Below are 21821 nucleotides of genomic sequence, written 5' to 3' on the forward strand. Positions count from 1 at the left end.
GAAGAAACGGGAGTGTCCTTCCTAAATCCGTGGAAGCGGAGAGTATATACGGTAAAGGGGGCGGGGTGCCAGCTTGTGACCCAACTGTAGGCACCGTCCGCACCTGGGGTGATTAGTAAAGGCCTGGAGAAGCAAGTAGAACTTATTTATAAATCGTACTACGCAGGAGCGGCTCCTACTAGTACTCCTGAGCAGGGCGAATGAGTAGACGGGGGGGGGGAGAAGTGTTTCCATACCTGGTATTCTCCACAGCAGGCCATATCGGTGTCGGGTAGGAGCTCGGGTCACACCGGGGGAGAGGTGGTAGGTGCCCGGGCGACCTCTGCTCCGGCCACGCTGTAGTGTGCGGAGGCGGCCCCCGGACGCTCTCAGCCTAGACTTGCTGCGTGCCCCCGGCACTAGGAGGGAGGGGTCATGGGACTGGGAGAGGCTGGTCACACACGCAGCCCAGGAGCCGCAGTGCCAGGGAGGGAGGCGCACGAGGCCAGCACATACCTGGCCGTACTCACAGGGGCTCAAGCACTTTTGGGGCTTCCGTGTTAGGAGCAACATGCACCTCACACTGAAAACAAGTGCACGTCTCTGCTGTGCGCGTACCTGTTGGGACTCGCCATATATCCGTTAATAGCAGAAACACACCTTACTGTGCGAGGCACTGGCACACCTCACACAGGATTGCAAGTGCACCTTACGCAGAGATCAAGCACACCTCATGCTTGTGCCAGAAGGGGCACAATCAAACCTAAACCTGCGGCAGACGCATACTGTTTGAGGAGCAGGCATGATTCATGCTATCAGGGGGCTCAAGCGTACCCCCCGAGTAAAGCGCCTGCATATCACTCTCTAGCCGACTCTTGAAGGTGTACATAGGTATATGCAGCATGGTATAAAGAAAGACACATAGACCACAGCGCTGCTGGCAACTGGAGTGAGGGTAAATCCTTCCACCTCCCTTGTATTAGCTGGGTCCCCTGACATAGGTGTAGATGGTGGTGTAAGTGGCAGTTCTCTGTGATGGCACTGCTCAAGAGCGCACCCCAGGGCTTTAAGTGGGATGAAAAAACTGGAGGGTCTCTCAAAGGGGTGTGGCCAATGTAATCAAGGGTGTGGTTTAAAAAGACGTAAGCTAAAAATCTCTGCTTAGCATAGTGTGCCACCGACTTGTATTTTGCTGTTTCTGTCATTGCATGATATATGATATAAGTAACATCGGGGCATATTAGCAAGAACCTCATTAAAATTATCGCCGTTTTAGCGGCAGGAAACTGCCGCTAAAACGGCGATAATGGGCTTGCTAATATGCGTTCTAGAATTCCAATAGAAGCCCAGGTTAGATGTCCTGCACATCTAACCTGGGCTTCTATTGGAATTCTATAACGCATATTATCAAGCCCATTATCGCCGTTTTAGCGGCAGGAAACTGCAGCTAAAACGGTGATAATTTTAACGATGTTCTTGCTAATATGCCACATCGTACCTACAACAAGTCTGGACTATTGGCTTTGTCAATGGTTGTTAGTTGTATAAGATAAATAAACAGCAACTATGGCTTGCATATAATATTGAAAAAGCTTCCACTTAAAGCCCTGGTGACACCACGACAATGTGGCTGCTTCTGAGTTTCAAAAAGAGAAGAGCAATCCAGAGAGAAAATGACTCTTTAGAGGATTTCCCTTCCCCTACAACTCACCTGGCATGACGTCATGACATAACTTCTCCGCTAGTGAGAAGAGAGCAGTGTGAGCATGGATGTGCCTGCTATCACTGCAGTCCGGAAAAAAACGGACTGCCTGTGCCAGGGTACAAAACAGAGCCCGATAGAGACCCGTTTCAAGCCTCTGTTTAAAAAGCTGCCGGTGCTCAGCACCGGTGAGACCCGGCCCACTTAAAGCCCTGTCGTATCCTTAGGACACTACACCCCTTCCCAAAACCAAAGGAAAGGCAGAGTCCAAATAGAGGAAAATAAACAGGACACCACGACGAGTCAATCCTTCTCAAAGGCAGCTAGCTGTTGACAGCTATACAGATGCAAAGGGGCATTGCAGCTCGAGTTCATGTTAACCTGACCTGACACAGGGTACGAGCTTTGATGCAGATACATTTTTGAAGGCATTACATCAGGATCATGACCGGAGAGTATAGAGTTGGTCCACTTTTCTGATGCTCAGAACAGTTCGTGGTTACTGCAATGCTTAATTTATGAAAAAAAATATATATAGAAGTAAAAAACATATAAGTGCCAGGGCCCTCCTTAGGAGGCCCCTGCAGCTTACGCCACACATTGCGGCTGCCACTGGCAGTACCAACAAACGCAATTTTTAATCATCACACTCTTAAAAGTGTGACAATTCAGCCTACTCTAGGCTCCCAAAGCTATAAAAATGGATTGGGCAGCAGTCAATAATCATTTTTAACAGTGCCACCATGTGGCAGACTGGTGCAAGCCCTGGTGTTGACAATTAAGTGCTGGTGCTGAGCACTGGAGACCACCGGCTTAAGTGCCAACAGTGCATCAGGGGTGGTGAAGAAGTCAATTAAAAGGCTTACTTTTATTGTGTTGCCACACTCTCCGAACACAGTCTTGGAGTGACCTGAAAAGTTGTTGACAAGCTTCAAAAGTCCTCCTTTGGGCCTGAGCGCCCTCAAAAAACGATATTAACCTCACATATCTTGTTTAACCCCTTCTGTGCCCATGACGTGCTGGACACGTCATGGAGCACAGTCGCGCTGTGCCCACGACGAGTCCAGCACGTCATGAGGCATTCCCTGGGGAATCCCTCTGGTGCGGGCACCAGAGGGATTCCCTTTTACTGAAAATAGCCTCGGGAGCTGGGGAAGAGCTTCCCCAGCTCCCGAGGCCACCCCTCCTGCTTTCAGTGTAATGACGATCGGCGCGCATGTCGCGCCGACGTCATTACACTAAAACTGAAATGAGCCAAGAGGCTCATTTCAGTTTCACTTTGTAGAAAGACGGGAGAGGTATCGTTGGAAAGGGGAGAATCTCCCCTTTCCAATGGTACCCCTCCCCAGTGGATCCCTGCTTGGGGATCGCCACAGGAGGGTGATCCCCAAGCAGGGATCCACCCACTAGACACCAGGGAGGGGGAGCGGCCCCTTGGGCAAGGGCCTTTGCTCCCCTCAAATAATTTTGCCATCATTTAGTCTTTTTGCCCCCCTTGGGGGGCAGATGGGGGCAGTAGCCCCCAATCTGCCCCCCCGGGGGGGGGCAAAAAGCCCACTAGACACCAGGGGAAAAAAAAAATATTATCAGTCTTTCTGCCCCCCGGGGGGCAGATGGGGAATTGGCCCCTAATCTGCCCCTTCGGGGGGGCAGAAAGCCCACTATACACCAGGGATTTCTTTTCATTTTTTTTTTAGGGTGGGGGCTGCCCGAAACGGGCACGCCAATGCCCCCACCCACCCACCACCATTACAGCCTTTCTGCCCCCCCTGGGGGGCAGATGGGGCATTGGCTCCCAATCTGCCCCCCCCCGGGGGGCCAAAAATACCACTAGACACCAGGGAATTGTAAAAAAAATAAAAATAGGGGTGGGGGCTGCCCAAAACGGGCAGGCCCATGCCCCCACCCCACCCCCCAATTATCACAGTCTTTCTGCCCCCCCTCCCAGGGGGCAGATGGGGCATTGGCCCCTAATCTGCCCCTTCGGGGGGGCAGAAAGCCCACTATACACCAGGGATTTTTTTTGCGCAATTGTTTTTAGGGTGTGGGCTGCCTGAAACGGGCACGCCAATGCCCCCACCCTCCCCCCCACAAAAATGACAGTCTTTCTGCCCCCCAGGAGGCAGATTGGAGCTGTAGCCCCCAATCTGGCCCCCCCCTGGGGGTGCAGAATGCCCACTAGAAACCAATACGCCTCAATATGTTTTGGGCCCTTGCCTGTCGCGGGTACTTGGGCCTCCCACACGAGTGAGGCACCGTTTTTATCGGGAGACCCGGGGGAACGCTGGGTGGTAGGAAATTTGTGTCAGCCCGGTGATGCCACAACTTTCCCACACAAAAATGTGTGAAAAAGGTGATTTTTTTCAGCTAAATTTGAGGTTTGCACAGCATTCTGGTTAAGGAAACGTTGGGGGATCCACGCAAGCCATTCCTCCCTGGAATCCCCCGGGTGTCTAGTTTTCAGAAATGTGTGGGTTTGGTAGGTTCCCCTAGGTGGCCGCCGAGCACCGGGCCAAAAACCCAGGTGACCCCCCTTGCAAAACCAGGTCGTTTTGAGGTAGGCAATTTTCATGTCGCCTCAATACGTTTTGGGCCCTTGCCCGTGGTGGGTCCTTATGCCTCCCACACGAGTGAGGCACCGTTTTTATCAGGAGACCCGGGGAAACGCTGGGTGGTCGGAAATTTGTGTCAGCCCGGTGATGCCACAACTCTCCCACACAAAAATGTGTTAAAAACGGTGAATTTTTCAGCTAAATTAGAGGTTTGCAGGGCATCCTGGGTAAGGAAACATTGGGGGATCCACGCAAGCCATACCTCCCTGGAATCCCCCGGGTGTCTAGTTTCCAGAAATATGTGGGTTTGGTAGGTTCCCCTAGGTGGCTGCCGAGCACCGGGCTAAAAACCCAGGTGACCCCCCTTGCAAAACCAGGTTGTTTTGAGGTAGGCAATTTTCATGTCGCCTCAATACGTTTTGGGCCCTTGCCTGTCGCAGGTACTTGGGCCTCCCACACGAGTGAGGCACCGTTTTTATCAGGAGACCCGGGGGAACGCTGGGTGGTAGGAAATTCGTGTCAACCCGGTGATGCCACAACTTTCCAACACAAAAATTTGTGAAAAAGGTGATTTTTTCAACTAAATTTGAGTTTTGCAGGGCATTCTGGGTAAGGAAACGTTGGGGGATCCACGCAAGTCATACCTCCCTGGAATCCCCCGGGTGTCTAGTTTCCAGAAATGTGTGGGTTTGGTAGGTTTCCCTAGGTGCCGGCAGAGCTATGGTTCAAAAACTACAGCTAGGCACTTTGCCAATAAAGGGTCATTTTTCACAGCGAAATTGAGGTGTGTCCACGTTGCGTTTTGCGCTATTTCCTGTCGCGGGCACTAGGCCGACCCACACAAGTGAGGTACCATTTTTCTCGTAAGACTTTGGGGAATGCGGGGTGGGTGGAAATTTGTGGATCCACGCAGATTCCAGAACTTTCCACCAGAGAAATGTGGAGAAAATGTGTTTTTTTTTGGCAACTGTTTAGGTTTACAAGGGATTCTGGGTAACAGAACCTGGTGGGAGGCAGTCAAGTCACCCCATCCTGGATTCCACTGGGTGTCTAGTTTTCAAAAATGTATAGGTTTGCTAGGTTTCCCTAGGTGACGGCAGAGCTATGGTTTAAAACTACAGCTAGACACTTTGCCAAAAAAAGAGTAATTTTTCACAGCGTAATTGAGGTGTGTCCACGTTGTGTTTTGCGCCGTTTCCTGTCGCGGGCACTAGGCCGACCCACACAAGTGAGGTACCATTTTTCTCAGAAGACTTTGGGGAATGCGGGGTGGGTGGAAATTTGTGGATCCACGCAGATTCCAGAACTTTCCTCCAGAGAAATGTGGAGAAAATGTGTTTTTTTTGGCAATTTTTTAGGTTTAAAAGGGATTCTGGGTAACAGAACCTGGTGGGAGGCAATCAAGTCACCTGATCCTGGATTCCCCTGGGAGTCTAGTTTTCAAAAATGTATAGGTTTTCTAGGTTTCCCTAGGTGACGGCAGAGCTATGATTCAAAAACTACAGCTAGGCACTTTGCTAAAAAAGGGTAATTTTGCATTGTGAAAATGTGGTGTGTTCACGTTGGGTTTTGAGCCATTTCCTGTCGTGGGCACTATGCCTACCCCTACAAGTGAGGTACCATTTTTATCGTGAGACTTAGGGTAATTCAGATTTGTAAAGGAACTGTTATTACCTATTGACTTTCGATGCATTTCTGCCTTCCAAATGAAAGACATTGTGTAAAAAAGAAGTCATTCTAAAAAATGACTGATAATTCTCATGCTAGTATCCCAATTTCGGAAATGTGCAAATATCTACTGTTTCTAAACTCTATATTTTGTTCCCATTTCAGAAATACATAGGTGTCTTTCATACCGATTTTTCCATGTACACATTTTTACAGAATAATTACTATATACCCGGTACATAATAAAAAATCATTGCAAGTTGCTGCTCAGTTTTTGGCTCTGGGTTCGTCGGGTTCTTGGTGAACCTATAAGTCCTATATATCCCTACAACCAGTAATGTCCAGCGGATGTAACGGTATATTGCTTTCAAAGAGCTGTCAAAATTAGAAGAAGTTTCAGGTGAAAATGTTGACACAAAAGGCGCTTTTTTTCAACAAATTTTCAATTTATCCTATATTTAACTGTTAGTTTCTATAGAGAAACCTTGATGGATCTACACAAATTACCCCTTGCTGAATTCAGAATTTTGTCTACTTCTCTAAAATATATAGCTTTCCAGGATCCGTTATTGCTTTTGTACCTATTTCTACCATTAACTGGAAGGAGGTTGAAAGCACAAAAAATAGCAAAAATAGGCTATGTCCCAGAAAAATGCCAAAACTGTGTAAACAATGTTGGGTTTCTAACAAGAATCTGGTATCCCCTAAAAGCTGGGAAAATGGTGATTTCAGCCCCACAAACCCATTTTTGAAAACATTTGCAGGGAAAAACCCAGGTGCTTTCATTTGCAGCCCGTTTTTCCCATTTTCCCCCCCAAAAACCTAAATTTTGCTGTATTTTGGCTCATTTCTGTGACCCCTCCAGGGGAATCCACAAACCCTGAGTACCTTCAGAATCCCCATGATGTTGGAAGAAAAGGACGCAAATTTGGCGTGGATACCTTATGTGGTCAAAAAGTTACAGGGGCCTCAGCGCGCACTACCCCAAATAGCCAAAACAGGGCGTGGCACAGGAGGGGGAAAAGGCCTGGCAGCGAAGGGGTTAAGGTGACTAATAAAGACCCCCTCGAAGAAGAGGTCTGTTGCTAGGTAAACAAAACAGTTTAAACGCTGCCCATCATTAGGGTGTCGTGCTGACAGCAGGACCCGGCAGCATACTTGGAGCCAGAAGGGAGGAGAGCAGAGTCATATGGCCCCCAGGCCCGCTCCACCGCTGATAGCAGCCTCCCGGCGCCCATGTACGCAGCAGCTTGCAGCGGCCCCATCTGCAGCCGGGGCTCGTGCCCCCGACAATGCGGCCTCCATGTTGTTTTCATCCGAGCCCTGCCTGGCGCGGGCGGGTGCAGAGGAAAGGGGGAAAGATTAACCATCAAAAAGAACAATGTTACAGACAGAGGGAGAAACAGGAGTGGTGGCCGGAAGAGGCACTGTGCAATCCTGACACTCTTCTGTCATTTTAAATAAAAATGCACCATTCATTCAGTTTCAGATTAGAAGGCATTTTCTCTCCTTGTGTAATTTCAGCGGGTGTAAATTTCCTACACAGTTTACTGAAAATAGTCTCCATGTTGAGACCAGGTGTGTGGTACATGCTGCTATAGAACACAATCAATTAAAGTCATACTGTCACGTGAGTTGCAATGTAACAGTATCTGCGAGCCGCAGATTTTGATTTTTTTTCATCATGCATGAAATAAAATCTGTCAGCCTTTTAATAAACAAATGTAAGCAGCATTTGTCACAGAGCCACTCACTGCGTGCGTATAGGGCTAGCTTTAGCCTAGCAGATTTGTTTTTAAATAGAAATATAACACATAGATTTCGTCGTGCTCAAAGTCTACAGGAAACACAGAGCAATCCCTTAAGGACAACAAGCATTTGCAATGCAATAGGTCTTGCATTTACGCAAGTTTAAGCTATTGGCATTTAAAATAACAATGCCTTTTATTTATGTTTTAAAAACCAAAATATAAATATAAGGCATTATGATTTACAATGCCAATAGCTCAAACTCTCGTAAATGCGAGACCTATTGCATTGTAAATGCTTGTTTACTTAGCCATGAAGATATGGTAAATCCACACTACCCATAATGCATTGCATGCAAGACAGTATCACAAGCACATTCAAATAACTATGTCCATATATGCAATTAGTAGCTTTGAAATGTGACAAAACAATTATATTCATTCCGGATTAGGTTGTAAACTGTGTGGAGCTGATGAAGGGAAATTTATAGAAGATCTCATATAAATGTGAGTAGTGCTAGTGAGTAAAGTAACTACTGCCGATCTTGCTTTGGACCAAGCATGTTTCCTGCCTGAAGCCCTTTAAGAAAATAGTGGTCTAAGGCTGTAATTAAAACCTAGGGAGAATCAACACATGTAACAGGGGGTGTCCTCATGGGAGGTTACAAGAAGAGACAAGACAATACTAAGCCAACTAACCAATGAAAAGCCACCATTTACAAAAGACAGGAGCCAATCAAAAAGATGGGCGGAAAGTGGGTGGAGCTTTATGCCCATATCCTGATTTCAGCATGTCTCAAAGAAACAGCGCAAGCGTTGCCTAGGCGAGACCTAAAAAGGATTGTGCGCAGATGTGTCGAAGCTGCTTTCTCAAGCAGCTATCTCATAGGATCAAGATCCAACATGTGAACTCAACCGTTCATCCTTCTGAGGTCGATAAAATGAGCACCATTGTGTAGCGGAACAATAAACATTGATTTTTCTTCTTCAAGATGCTACACAAGGTGACCGTGCACTTTGCAAATATACGTTATGTAACTTACAAAACAGCATACACATGTTTTTTTTTTTAAGATACATTGTCTATATTCATATTAAACTGATTTTATTCCATTGTTGGTGAGCCCAACACACTGCCCCGGAATGCCAGATTCCGGCTTATCCAACTTTATATTAAACATCAGGGCTTATTTAACTCCTGCTAAGATTAATCATTATTTTACGAGAACAGATGCTGCTTGCCCCCGCTGCCATCAAATTGATGCAGATTTTCTTCACATGCTGTGGACCTGCCCCTCTGTACAACACTACTGGCACAGTGTCACGCACCACCTCTCCACATGCACTGGCTTGCCTTGCATACATTGGAGTCCTGTCTGGCTGGATTGTACTCCAGAGACACGAAACACAAAGCCACCTCAAGCTTTCTAGATCTGGGACTCCTAGTGGCTAAACGTAGATGAAAGTCACATGAGCCTCTGGCGTTGGAGGCCTGGTCACGCTCGATTACCATATGGGCGCCAGCTGAACGCCTGTGACACTTCACAAAAAGGACAGTCCAGGACATCGTAAATACCCTATTTCAGGTAACTCGCACACAATTCTGACTGACCTCCAAACCGCCAAACAAAATGATGATACCATTTATGATGATGCTTCCGTAACAGCGCCGCGTGACACGGGTTCCTCGCACACCAATTAGGATTTGAGAATCCCCAATTGTCCTACTGCGCTATATGTTGTTTTGTTGTGTAGGTTTTGTAACACTATGCTCAGGTGATGTGGGAACGGTATCATTTGTATTTGTTGTTGTTTTATTATCTCTTATACACAAAATGACTGTTTATTGATTGATGCAATGCCGTGGTATTCAGACGTTTAGTACCACACATACCAAAAACTTGCATGATTGTCACTAATAAGGATGATTGATATTTGGAACTACATGGCCTGGGACAGGTTCATATAAACCACTCCATGGGACCGTGTGTCTCTAAAAATGTTTAAATGCTGATACCTGCATTTTCAATCTCTCTGGACAGAACAACAAACCTGTAACGTATTTTTCTTTCAAATCAGTTTTTAGTTAATTAACTGTTTATGGAGTTTTATCAGTTTTACAGAGATTTTAATCGAATCTCTGTAAAACTAATAAAACTCCATAAATATTAATAAACAAAAAAATGATTTTATTTCATTAACTTATTAGATTTTTTCTAATGTGCCCTCTATTGTTTGACCCTTGCCACTTTTCCGAATATTTAGTTGCGCGTGCCTGTTCATTTCACTCCCTCTTCCTGTCTCCAATTGCCCCAGTTGCTGCTGCTGTTCCTTTCTGCACGCTCCTGCCACACTCTCCATACACTGCCTTTCTCATTTCCTATGGACAGTGTGCTTATATACAGCCAGTGACCTATACATTGCTTTTCATGCCACAGCTAAATAGAAAATGCTTTATTCATGATTTTAAACCATGGAATTGTTTTCTCCAATGTTTGCTTATATTTATGCAAGCTTGCAAACAAAGTGAAGCTGTGCTATGGCTTTCAAAACAAGGCTGTTTTTCCAATTGTGATTTTAAATCGAGTTTTTCCGTTTTGTTTTTAGATGAAATCAAAGACGAGACTGGAAAACAAAGGTATGTTGTACTTGTTTTTGTGTCCTGTTTAGTAATTTTATTCCCTTGAGTAAAGATTAACTGGACTACCTGTCAGGCTTATCAAAGATGAGCACAGTGTTCCTGCAGAGCAGGATATTTTAGCATGCCTCCACTGTTTGCACCAGACCAAGCTGTACATATGATGTACGTGGTAACCACTTAACTTATTTACAGAAGAGCTCATGAACCTTTTTTAAGTTATTAGGCTCTGATGTGGTATGCAAATCTTTTTTTTTTAATGCCCACTGGGAAGTGGCTTTAATATTAAATTTAACAATCACGAAAACCATTACACAATTCCAGGTTATTTTATCATTGCATATATAATTCTCGAATTTGAAAAAGAGTCTTTTGATATAAACTAATTTGCCTCGGGAGATGTTTGGTATAAAAAATATGCATTGCTTGAGCGTTCACATGTACAAAAAACTCCTCATTGGAATAAACTTCCCCTCCGTTATTTTCTCGTGACGTACTACGGTGATTTATGCCACGGTACATTTTACACCAGCAGAATGTTTACTTACATTTCTAAATACTTGAAGGGTTCAAACGGTGGTCATTAATTCCCACATTGAATGTATGAAATAAATGTAGAAATCATTACATACATATTAATATGTATATGTAGAGTTAATTTCGTCTTTTCTAGACTGAAACGAGGTTGGTGTGGAGCCTCAGGGCTCCACTTACCAACATGCAGGAGTACTGATTTACAGTTTTCCCGAAACCTGTCTGGCGATTTGTGAATATTCACAAGATGAGAAAGCAAAGGTTAGATAGAGAGTATCCAGCAGAAAGAGGGCAAGTGAAGGCAGGTAACTTGTTCTGTGCACCTGAGAGAGGCTTAAAGAAATATTCGGCATCCCAAAGGTCCTTAAAGCAACCCCTGGTTCGCAATTGTTTCTGAATTCAGCAGTTTTGAACTCCTGTGACCCTAAAGTGTTTTATGACCAACTAGTAGAACATCAGAGAGTTTTGTTGTTGGCATGCTAGTATCCCACCATTGCCCCTTTCTGAAACTTTCCGTCTTTTAGCACCACCAGCAAATGTCACTGCTTGATCTCATTGATCCACCTGGTCTATAACAAGAGAAAGGTATGTTCAGATATTCCAGCCAACATCCTGAGATTGATTGCTCAGAAGACTAGTTACAGTTACTTGAAGTCGAGTAAGATTTGCTGCAGGCATTGTTCATTCACCCTGGACTGGGCAGAACAGGCCACAAGCCAATTGTCATCCGTGTACAACTAGTACATGAGGCTGAAGTGATTAATAGCTTCAAGGAGTGAATGGATGCCTGTAGGCAAAGAGAGACCAACAAAGATTCCTTGGGAATGGAATTGTCAAATGTCTGGCTGAGAGAGAAGAATGGACTAGCTTAACATGTTGAGGAAAGACTTGAACTAGAACTAGGTAAAGAAAGAACCTGACATACAGTGATCATCTCTTAAGCCGTAAAGGAAGTACCCAGTCATTGTCTCTGGAACTAGAACTTGGTCAGCTACCTGTTAAGAATTTTGAGATGTTGTGAAAAGAAACATTTGTGCACCATTCAAATGCCGATCTCCTTCCCTCTGTAAAGAGGGGAGAACCGCCTCCATGCCGCTTAATTCTTTGTCCATTTTGTTGATATTGCCAACACTTATAAGTGCTGTACTAACTTTGCTAAGTACTTCTGGTTATGTCAAATCGAAGTATTGCAATTCTTCAGATCAGTGAAAGCTACACCCATCGAAAGGTATTCTACCCCATTAGCAGTGTGGAAGCTCTTCTGAGAGGTGCCAGTAGAGTCTCATTAAACCTGCTACAGATCTGCTTAGAAGTCATGTGCTAGACCTCTGCTGAGAAGTGCTGAAGTGTCCCATTAATACAGCATTTATGTGAACCCCATACAAATCATCAATACAAATCATTTTAAATAACAAACATACACTTCAATCCAGTGTGTTTGTGTATTTAGCTCGTTCCTTGTTTTATATGCTTATTTTTTATCATATGTGTTCATTTGATATCAATCTCTTCGTATGCTGTACAAATAATGATACAGATATATACAACATACAATACAAATGACAAAAAAATCATCACAAATAACACTACATATACATGAAAAAATATAGAAAAATTATGTAATAATTCAAACAGTTTTTAACTAACTACAGTCGATGTATTACCCCTATGTGGATGAAGGTAGTTTCCTATAGTCTCTTCTCTACCTATACCTAACCAATTATTTGTGTTTAGATCCCATGTAAAGTTTTCAAGTATCAACACATGATAAACTTGACTGTGCGTAGAGAAGGTTCTCGATCTTCTACCCCAAGGTAAATGCCAACGCGTTTCGACCTCTATACTTGCAGGGAATACATAAACTATTTTTCTGAGGTCATCATCAGGGAGCTACATTCAATCCGGATTGCATGGTGTTTAACACTTTTCATATCATAGCATCAGGCAAATGTTCAACGATGGAGTCATTCGTCATACAATGTTCTGTGGTTTGGATATCATCAAAAGTAGCCATTGCCCAAGGGGTTATATACTCTCAGTGGTACACGAAGCTGAGAAACAAGTCTATCTAACTTGAACCGTGCCATGTGGGAAGCCAATAATGGGTGAATTTCCAAAGTCAGTTTGTAATATCACTTGAGCTTGAACAGCTGTGTGGAAATCTGTAGGATGAAGAAGTCTGATCGTCGTAAAAGGATTTGAGGCGAATCTGTATGTTTTTTTTTTTTTTTACAGCTTGCTTCTTCTGTGCTAATGTAGTGATAGACGGTCTAACATGATCTATTAGGATTAAACCACCTGCTTTAGATGCTTGGCATTCATTTGTGAATACCAAAAATTTAATCTTCAAAGGGTTCCCGTGTTACTCTAGCAAGTTGTCCTCCGCCGATTCACACGATAGTTGCATTTGTATCTCCAGAGTGTGGATCAGTTTCCTGTGGCCAGTTGTGCTGAAAGCTCTAGAAATACGAGAAGGCAATAATCCATCATAATAACTTTATTCGACAATTCTGTCATAAAAGCTTATAAAAACACCTTACACCAGTTGGACAATGTTAATGTGATTAAAATATAAAACTGTAAATGCTATTATTTACATAATAAAAAGATCTTAAAATATATTAAATAAAAAACATTTATGCATGATGCTAAGAGTGGTCTGGATGTGAACCCCAGTCAATTCCTATAATATAAAACACATTCTCTCCCATGGGTGGAAGTACATAAATTAAGATTACCTCCACATCCCCAGTATTTCCAACTGTAGCAGCTTTCTCTTAGGGAGTGGGTGAATGTTGTTTTAACGCCTTAGCTCGTATGGACCATGCCCAGCCTAAAAACTTGGCCAGAGCAATCGCAATATGAGGAGACGCGTCTGATCGAAGGACTCTAAGTGCTTCCTCATGCTTTTTAAAGCCCAGTAATTTGCATATGGGAATGACCCATTCCCTACGGGGTTCAGTATAGATAGGACAGAAAAACAATAGATGACTTAAAGTTTCCTGATTATCTGGGCACCATGGGCATACTTCTTTTGAGGACCCTACCCATCTGCTTGTGAACGACCTTAATGGGAGGGAGCCAACCCTCAGTTGAAAGTACAATTTCCTATCATGGGGTTTCGTAATTGCATCCCAGTATTTTCTAGTGCAGGTCTTTGTTTAAATTCAAGAAATAGGCCTGTTAGGTGTCTTGTGGATCTGCTCATGCAAGCCTCTTCCATTACCCAATCTCAATACATACTCTTCAATGCTTTTTTTGATTGCAAAACTGCATTTTGGGGATCGTTCCACATTTCACTCAAGCCCATCCTCACTAGGAACAATCTGATCTCTTTTAGCCAAGGAATTTTCTGGAAGTTATCAGGTTCCATAACGTCCTTGAGACCGTTGGCGTAATGTTCTAGTTCTTCTGTACACCAAAGTCTTCGCCAATATAATAGTGGTCGGAGCTTTGCGAAATAATTTACAGTCTTCCTACCTAGATCCATCCGAAGTGGATACATCGGGGTACTCACTGGGCCTCCAGCCACTTTACGTAGAAATGAATTCTCGACCACAATCAGTTGATTCAGGTTCGCGAATCCCCATAACTCTGCTCCATAAAGAACAGAGCTCAGAACCTTTAGCCCATAAATTTCCAATACCGGTGTAACGGGCTTCGTACAAGAGGTTCTAAACTTCCCTAGAAGCTCCCCCACCTGTTGTTTGAATTTGAGAGTAGTCAGGTTGAGTTGATGTTTCCAACCCATGTCCTTCTGTAAGGATACGCCCAAATATACAAAGGCTTTGACTTGCTCTAGTACAAAATTTTTCAAGCTAATTTTGCCCCGAAAGGATCTATGTTAATTAAATGGCATGAGTTTAGTCTTCCCCGTATTTATTTCTAGCCCACGTATTCTACAGAACTCTTCGACCTCTCTAAAGTTTTCTGTAGGCCACTGGGTGTCTTGGAGATTAATAGGGTGTCGTCCGCAAACATGAGGACAGGGATATGGACTCCTGATAGTACTGGGGCGTCGGAGGGGACCAGGGCCAGGTAATCGGCCATCCCATTGACGAAGAGTGAGAACAGGGTAGGTGCAAGTACACATCCCTGCCTCACTCCCCTGCCAACAGGAAAGGTCTCCGTGACCTCGCCCCTAGATCCCCACCGCACCCAAGCATAATTTTCCTCATGTAAGCGGACTATTAGAGACAACAACTCCAGAGGCATGCCCAATTCCCCTAATACGTGCCACAGCTTACAGCGTGGCACAGTATCGAACGCTGCCTTCAGGTCTACGAACACTGCATACAATGCTCCCCATCCCAATTAAACAGTCTTCCAATAGATTGTCATAAAACGGAATACCTGATCTATTGTGCTTGTTAGAGGGCGAAACGCTGCCTGTAATGGGGTTAGTATGTGGTGTTCGTCTATCCATAACTGTACTTTCTGCGAAATCAACCGCCCTACGACCTTTTGGATGGAATCAATAAGGCTGATCGGCCTGTAGTTGCCTGCCACCGATTTATCGCCCTTTTTATAAACGGGTATTATTTCCTCTCCCTTCCATGAGGAAGGGATTGGGGCACCGCACGCGACTGCATTGGCAATTGTACATATGTAACTACACCACAGCGGTTTGTTGTGTAAAAACACATCAGCGGGTACACAGTCAAGCCCCGCAGCTCTGCCAGGTGTCACTGTGTCTAATGTCCTAGCCACATCGCCCAAGGTAAATACCCATTTAGTAAAGGGTTTGTCATCAAGGGGTCTACTATCGGATTCGTCTGTTAGTGGTGCGTACTGGGGTTTAAAATGCTCCAGCCATTGCTCCTGGGCAACGTTATTCTGTGGGGGATCTGGGCATCCGCCCTTCTCCCATTTGTATTTATCCCAGAATACTTTCGGATTTTTGTCCTTGCGCGCTTCCAATAGGTCACCCCATCTAGCCTGGTCCCATTGTTTTTTAGCATCTCCGACAACTTTCCTATAGTTGTTCCTTGCCAGCCTTACTCTATCACCATCTCTGTTTCCTAGGGCAGATCTTAACTCGACCCTGGCATTGCGGCATTCCTCATTGTACCACCTGTGAGATTTTTTTATATTCGATTTCCTGGTGCTGCCGTGCTTAAGAAAATAAGACTTCAGGTGATCGAAGAGGGCTGTATGCTCCTCCATCACCATCGTCTTCCATTCCTGGCGGTCATCTTTGGTACCTAATACACCCATGGTATTGCTTAATTCGAGTTCCATTTTGGCCACTATCTCCGGGTGATCGACGATGTGATTCCACTTAAGGTGGCGCATATCATTACTAACCACAACATCATTATTAGCTAAGGTATCCCTACTAGGGGTTACCTTACCTATCACCCCCGCCAAAGTCATAATTAACGGATTGTGGTCACTTTCGACTCTATTTACTACAACCATATCATTGAGAAACTGCCACAGATGTAGGCTGACCAGCCAGTAGTCTATACGGCTTGACGAGATCCCATTATCAAAAGTTGCAGTCCCGGTCCTGTCGGAAAGAGTACGGCCGTAAGCCGCCCTCAACTGCAGGGCCAAACATAGACCCTTTAGATGGATGGCCGCCTCTGTCCATCTTATTATATGTGGGATTTCAAGGGTAGGTATACCCCACTTACAATCCTCCTCTTCCGTGAGGCTCCCATCGTCGGGCCCCATCGGCTCGAACGTAGTGTTAAAATCCCCCCCCATTATCGGCCAGACTTTACTAGGCGATGATTCTAGCATGAGTTCCATTGCTGTCACTATCTCAGAACAACACCCTCCAGGAAGGCCACGTGCGTAGATATTATATATATCTACTCGTAACCCTGACCCCGTCTTCATTCTTACTGCTAGGATGTCACTACTTGTTGTAGGTAGTTCTGAAACGGTACAGGCCAACGCCTGCCTAACCCAAATTACCAAACCACCCGCTGGCCGTCCCCTATCTTTCTTCTCTGCGGGACTATAAAAGTTCAGATAGCCCTGACGAAAAACATGATCCACTGCCCACGTCTCCTGGAACAAACATATATCGTGTCCCTTAATGAAATCAGCCCACTCTTCCTGTGATATCTTGGAGCTTGAACCAGCAATGTTCCAGGACAACAAGGAAAAATCGCTCGGAAAGGGAGAGGGAAGGATTTCTGTAATGACCTCCCGGTCCATGGTTTGGAACCATGCTGCGCTCGTGTTTGTCCCTAGATCTGTTCGAGAATCTAGTCCACCCACTCTAATGATAGGCCGTGAGTTAACATTCTCGACATCGGGATCTGACAGCGCATGGGATGCCTGTGTTCCCCCAAGGGTTTGTACATGCAGACCGGTTGATAGATCTTTTTGGGAACCCCTATCTATCCCTGTACCCTCCAACGTAGGTATGCTACGGCCATCCAAGATTCCGGTCTGTTCCTGGGGCGGGTGGCGTCAATCACATTCCTCGAGCCCTGAAAGTGCATCGTACCTATTCCTGGTCTCAATGCCCCAGGAATTTCCTGTAGGAATCCCCCCTGCTCCTGAACAATCATATCCTGGGGTCATATACCCCTCCGGATAGAAATATTCGAGGGGCACAACATTTATTTGGGGCCTGGGCCTTTCCTGCACCCACCCACATATGTGCGCAACTGCTCTAGTATCCTTGAAGTCAATTATTATACAATCACCCCGGACTGAGTTTTTCCTACCCCCTACCCACTCTACCCTTCGGGCAAATAAAATCTCGCCCGATGCTGTAGGGGGGAGCGGGCGATTTGCATTCAACCACTGTATGCACTTTATTTTCAAGGCGGGATAGTCCTCCCATTGACCCGATCTTAATACTGGTACCCCCACTAATATTGCCACATATGGTGCACAGGCCGGGGGGAGGTTAATACATGGTGTAATTTTCCGCTGTCGGTCTCTAGAAGGTGTGATAATTGTCTCAGGGAAATTCGTAATCAAGGTGGTATTACTAGGTCCCTCCCCCCTTGTACATTGTTGAGGTGCTAGGTCACTCCCAGTTGGCATAAAACCTCTGTCCTGCCCCTGATGGTCTAAATGAGTTATCTGTGAATGCCCATGTCCAGGCATTCCTACTTCGCCCCCGGTGACTGGGGATATCCCGGCTACGGGTTCTGTTGTTGGCCTTCCCTGCTTCTCTGGTCCCTTTGCTCCTAGGATTGGGGCCCCTCTACCCTGGACCCTCACTACTTCGGCCTCAAGGATGCTCAACCTAGGATCTATTTTATCCAATCTTTCATATAAGGGAGCACAAGATTTAACGAACAGATTTTCCATTTTGACCCACATGTCCTCTCCCCAACTGGATGATGTCTCTTCCCTAAAACCTGTTATTGGGGCGGCAAATCCCGCCTCTGGGGGAGCAACTTCGGGGGTAGTCTTAGCTAGAGGACCATTATCGTCCTTCTCCGGATTATACTTCTTGGCCTTTGTTTTCCTTCCCTTGTGGTGTACATCTACCCGTTTCCTCTTTAATTCCGTTGATGACCGATTTAAAGAAACAGAGTTTGCACTCCGAGTGTGCATACATCTTCGTGTGGGCTCAGTCGGGATACTGCTGTCTACTGAATTTATTATGGAGCCCCTGCTAGCGCTTCCCTCCTGATTAGGTAAACTAATCGCGGATATTGCGCTAGTTTGTCCTCGGGTAACTTCGGGCACTGTATTCAAAGGAACAGCTAGAGTGTTGTGGGGGGACTTTGCCTGCGCCAAATTGCCCAGAGAAGACCTTCTATCGAATGTTGGATCCATGGAGAGTCTCTTTTCAGTCAGGACTATTTCTCTCTCCAGTGCCGATGATGCGCGTACGATGAACTGGTCTAGAGTGCCCAGCACAGAACCTCCAATGGTCTTTTTCTGTTGGGCCATGGTCACATATACTTGCTAACAAACAAGGAGATACCGTGATATATAGATATCCTTACAAGGCTTGCCCTGGTCTTGAACCACACCCTTGTTCGCCAGCTGTCCCCAGCTGTAGAGCACTAACCTTGTGGAATACACCTCAGGGGGTTGCCCCCGTCCCGTCCTCCTACCGGTCTCTAACGGGCGCAAACGGGCCCGCCCTTGGCACGGGCGCGTCCCGCGCTGCGGGGCACCAGGAGCAGCTTATGCTCCCCCAGCGCTGCCGGTTGTCGTCAAAGGCACGCGCCTGAGGTGAGCGTAGGGCTGCTGGGAAATGTAGTCAACGCTGGCCGTTCCCCTCACGGCGGGTTGCAGGTTGCGGGTCGATAGCTGGTTGACCCCCCTTGCTGGCTGTTTCCCTCACGGCAATAGGCTGGTGAGTGAGCAGCAAATGCAGGTTACTGGCGCGTCCCGCGCTGTGGGGCACCAAAGGCAGCTTTATGCTACCCCGGCGCTGCCTGCTGTCGTCAAAGGCACGCGCCTGGAGTGAGCGTAGGGCTGCTGGGAAATGTAGTCAACGCTGGCCGTTCCCCTCACGGCGGGTTGCAGGTTGCGGGTCGATAGCTGGTGGACCCCCCTTGCTGGCCGTTTCCCTCACGGCAATAAGCTGGTGAGTGAGCAGCAAATGCAGGTTACTGGCGCGTCTCTAATGCTTACTGCTCTGTGAATTTTGTTGAGTACTTCAAGAAGGGCATTTCTATACTCACCTTGGTCAGGAACTAGTCTGGTAATTGGCCAAGAGATATTCCTAGTAAATAAATGTGTATTATTGAACAGAAGCCATTTTTTCTTCAATAATGGCATTATTTGACAAAGTGTATGCCAGAGGGGAATGTTTGTGTTAACGGAAAGCATACTAATTGAACTTATTTAGTTCCTTTCCAATGCATTTGAGAGAAATTGTTCAAAATTCAAAACAATATCAAAGGAGTGAGCCAGGTTTTGTTATACCTCACACTAAAATTGTTAATACTATTGAATAATATTTAGTTGAAAAACATTCGTTTGAAAAATGACAATAATTCTCAATGCAATTTCTCCTTTTCTCTTGAAATAAAGATTTTGAATGGTGCTTTGTAAGGGAATTCTACTTTCAACCCCAACAATTCTTAGCTTTCCCTGGCTGCTATTAAACAGCAGTTATGACAGTTTTCAAAACCGAAAATGGTACGTCTAGGAAATAATAATTCTTTATTGTTACAGTTAAATAAAACCATAACAACATTGTTAACAAACCATGAGAGAATTACAAATACTGTGTCATAAATAGGAGGATAAAATGGTGAACAAACTCATGCTGATCATAGAACTATCTCATCTTCAATAAAAAACCTTTAAAACCAGTCTAATAATTATAAAACTTGTGCTGATCTTTGTTTGTGCAAGTGTGTAAATCATATAAGGCACCAGTTACAGAAAAGTGCAGTTTTGCCTTCTAGCATAGGTCAATAAAGTCTTCAATAACGTATCTTTTAAAACAAAGCTGAAAAGTTACATAAGGGTGCATATCTGTGCTTGTGCAAGTCTACAAATTAGATTAAGCATCGGTCGGTCTGTGCAATTCGACATTGGTCAGTCTGTACAGTTCAACCCGGAGGGTCAGGTCCCTTTGCTGTGATCCGGCCCTCCACCTAATGGCTCTATTTACGTTGGTGAGAACTTGGGCTCAGGTGACTCAATTGGGGCCCTAGTCAAAAATCTCACAAATGTAGAGCTTAACTGTGGGTCCACCAGACGAAGGCTTGCAATTATTGCTTCCCTGCTCGTTTGAATGTCTTTCTCGTTGAAGCTTTTCTTTAATATTAATGAGCGAAGCTTATGTAGTTTGGGACAGATGCAGAACAAATGGATAATAAGGTCCTCCTTTTTTGCCTTGACCAGGAATACCTGTACCTAGTGTTCTATCACATATACAGACACATCTTGCTATGGAGAACTTATTTTATGTGTTCACTACGTGAAGAATCAAATGACAAAATCGTACACGAAAACAAAACAGAGTTCATAAAAAAAAGATATGCATTTTCACTGCCAGTGCAGACACCCTTAGAAAAAGGGCCTCTAGGACTACCATGTAAGTGGATTCTCATTGGTGCACGGTTTGCACTTGATCATCGCTGTTCTTCAACCAAATGGTTGCCAGAGAAACTCAGTTTGGGTCTGCTGTTCTCTTGTTACCTGTTGGAATAAATCACAATGGAGCCACTGTAATCTGGCTTTTTTTAAATTAGAAATAACTTAAACACTAATGCAGCACCTGCATTTGACCTTCGCCCAAACCTAAACTCTTGTAACGTACTTTTAGCCTAACTTCATACTGACTGTGGTTCTTACCTTGGTTCCAGCGTGAGCCAAATTCTGGTCCTGACCATGACCACAACCTAACCCATGCCCTTGCATTGACCCTAATTCTGACGCTAACCCTAACTGTGTTGTATATCCTCACCCTAAATCCGATCCTTAAACTTATTCTTTTACATTCGCTTTAACCCAATCCTTATTCTTTCTGTAAATCTAACCATATTCCAATCCTTCAACCTGTCCTTGCAGAAGTTTTCACATTATCATTTTAATTTCAAATTAATGTATTCCTCGAATTTTGTTTTCAATTAAATGGCTATTAAGGGAAATTTTTAATTGACATTAGTTTTGTGTCAAAAGAATGTGGTGAAATGACTAGATGGCAATTAAACACCAAATGTTTTAGAAAAGCTGAAAGGATGTTTTTATCTTTCTTGCAGAAATGAAGTAAATAAAGTAATTGTTAGCCCTTTTTTTTATTAATTGTGTTTGTGAGCTCTTTCTTAGGTTGAAGAGCTTATTTCAACCTCCAGTCTCCTGATAGACTGTAGATTATCTTCCTCTGCATGTTTGTCCGAAGTGCCGATTTTGAACTTAATCTAAGAGATTTTCTATGATCTGGTAATGGTGCTCATATTTTATTTAACAAGTGAGGAAAATTTTACTTTTTTATCTTTGTGATTTGAAAGATGATCTTAGGGCTATGTTTAAAATTCTGCATTTTGGAATTAGTGAACAAAGGTTTGGTGTTAATAATGTCACTTTGTATCCATCCCTTAGTGCTTTTA

The 21821-nt window shown here is 44.7% G+C and overlaps 1 protein-coding gene across 1 annotated transcript in view; it reads left to right on the forward strand.

Annotated features, from left to right (window-relative positions):
- The window catches only part of ARFGEF1 (ARF guanine nucleotide exchange factor 1), a 1069199-nt gene that overhangs the window by 190692 nt on the left and 856686 nt on the right, over window positions 1-21821 (forward strand). Inside the window, exon 2 of the mRNA XM_085605493.1 lies at window positions 10257-10287. Within this exon, the coding sequence (XP_085461619.1) occupies window positions 10257-10287 (31 nt within the window). The remainder of the gene's footprint in view (window positions 1-10256; window positions 10288-21821) is intronic.

This window comes from Triturus cristatus, chromosome 5_1, assembly GCF_964204655.1.
Source record: "Triturus cristatus chromosome 5_1, aTriCri1.1, whole genome shotgun sequence".
NCBI lineage: Eukaryota > Metazoa > Chordata > Amphibia > Caudata > Salamandridae > Triturus > Triturus cristatus.